The sequence below is a fragment of the Solanum pennellii genome, chromosome 9, assembly GCF_001406875.1.
Source record: "Solanum pennellii chromosome 9, SPENNV200".
Lineage (NCBI taxonomy): Eukaryota > Viridiplantae > Streptophyta > Magnoliopsida > Solanales > Solanaceae > Solanum > Solanum pennellii.
Window position 1 is genome coordinate 34,454,408 of NC_028645.1, and position 1,655 is coordinate 34,456,062.

Genomic DNA, 1,655 nt, shown 5'->3' on the forward strand with positions numbered 1-1,655 from the left:
TCAAGTAATCCGTATTGATCGAGACCGACACTAAAATTTTCAAGATAAAACATACAAATCAATAGAATCCAGAGTTGAAGGACACATCAGAATTCACTGACAAGTGCCACCCCCTACCGAAAGCATTTATTATTGTCCCTAATGTTATTAGAGATTGAACACTACCTCAAAAAGAACCAAAAGAAATTAAATAATAAAAGAATAACAACAAATAAAAATAGGATTCTAGTATGTAATCATACAGAGCGAGGTAACAAGAGAACTTCACTTAGTGCCCAGTCGGCGAGATAATAAACCAGTCATGCAATGATTCAGAGATGTGCCTAAGAAGTGGCATATCACCCTTATTTCCAGTGTATGACACCCTCAGAATTCGGAATTAGGCGGAGTTGCAAAAGGTTGCTGACAGATCGGCGACTCACATACTGTCCTAGACACATCGCCGGATAAACCCTGAGCTACTATGCTAGCGCTGAAGTAGAAAGGTCTAAAAAATCAGGTTTCCTAAGCACATTGGCGATTCATCGAATGATACAGGTCTCTCGCTGAATATTCCAGAAAATCATCCCTTCTTTGCTACCCAGAAGGCGTTATAGGTATCACTCGTGAAACGGCTACGGTGGATCGTTGATAGCATTGTCCTCTCGCACATTATCCTTCACCAACAAAATCAACAAACATTTTTCAAAATACTAATACTTGGTTTGGATCCCAATAAGAGCCTTATTTAACATCGTGGAATGACGTGGTAATTCTCTCAATCATCTTCCAAGTACACTACCTCAATTAGAAAGATCTCTTGGCACTCGCCAAACTATAACGTCAAATGTTGCCCATTAACCTTAAATACAGGTCTATCTTGACCCACTTTTGATAACACTATTTGTTAACACTCGTGTCACTCTAAATGGTCCTGAACATTTGAACTTGATCTTTTTTTAGAGAGTCAATGTCGAGAGTTTTATAGCAACACCCGATCTCCTACTTTAAACTCCCTTCGAAGGATTTTGGCATCATGTTGTTTCTTCATTTTATCCTTAAAGAGGAATGAGCTTCCGTAAGCTTTGAACCTGAATTTGTCCAAGTCATTTAACTGCTCTATTCTATCCTTTGAATCCTTTTTCCACTCCAGAGCCTTCAATGCCCACAATGCTTTGTGTTCCAATTCGACAGGTAGATTGAAAGACATACCAAAAATTAGTTGATACGAAGGCATACTGATTGGTTTTTTGTATATGGTACGATACACCCGTAGAGCATCAACAATCTTTTGAGAAAAATCGGTCCTATTAGCATTCATTGTCTTTGCCAAGCTTCTCATGGTGTCTCAATTTGACAGTTCGACTTGGCCGCTTGTTTGGGGTGGTATAGAGTAGCTGCTATGTGTTTCACTTCCTACTTACTCAATGCGGGTGAGAACCACTTATTCAAAAAAAGTGGGATACACTAACACTAATCATAGCTCGATGAGAACCAAATCCTGAAAAGATGTACCATTTAAGGAATTGAACAAAAATTTTACCTTAATTGTTCGGAAGTGCAATAGCTTCCACCCATTTAGAAACATAATCTACAGCCACAAAGATATACTTATTATCAAATAAAGTCACAAATGGACCTTTAAAATCTTTTCCCCAAACATCAAATAATTCAAC

At 38.2% G+C, this 1,655-nt stretch overlaps 1 protein-coding gene across 1 annotated transcript; it reads right to left on the minus strand.

Annotated features, from left to right (window-relative positions):
* Nucleotides 1-961: 961 nt before the first annotated feature.
* On the minus strand, nucleotides 962-1,321 carry LOC107030105. Its single transcript, XM_015231501.1, has one exon. The coding sequence runs from the start codon at nucleotides 1,319-1,321 to the stop codon at nucleotides 962-964; it is 360 nt and encodes a 119-aa protein (XP_015086987.1).
* Nucleotides 1,322-1,655: the final 334 nt, after the last annotated feature.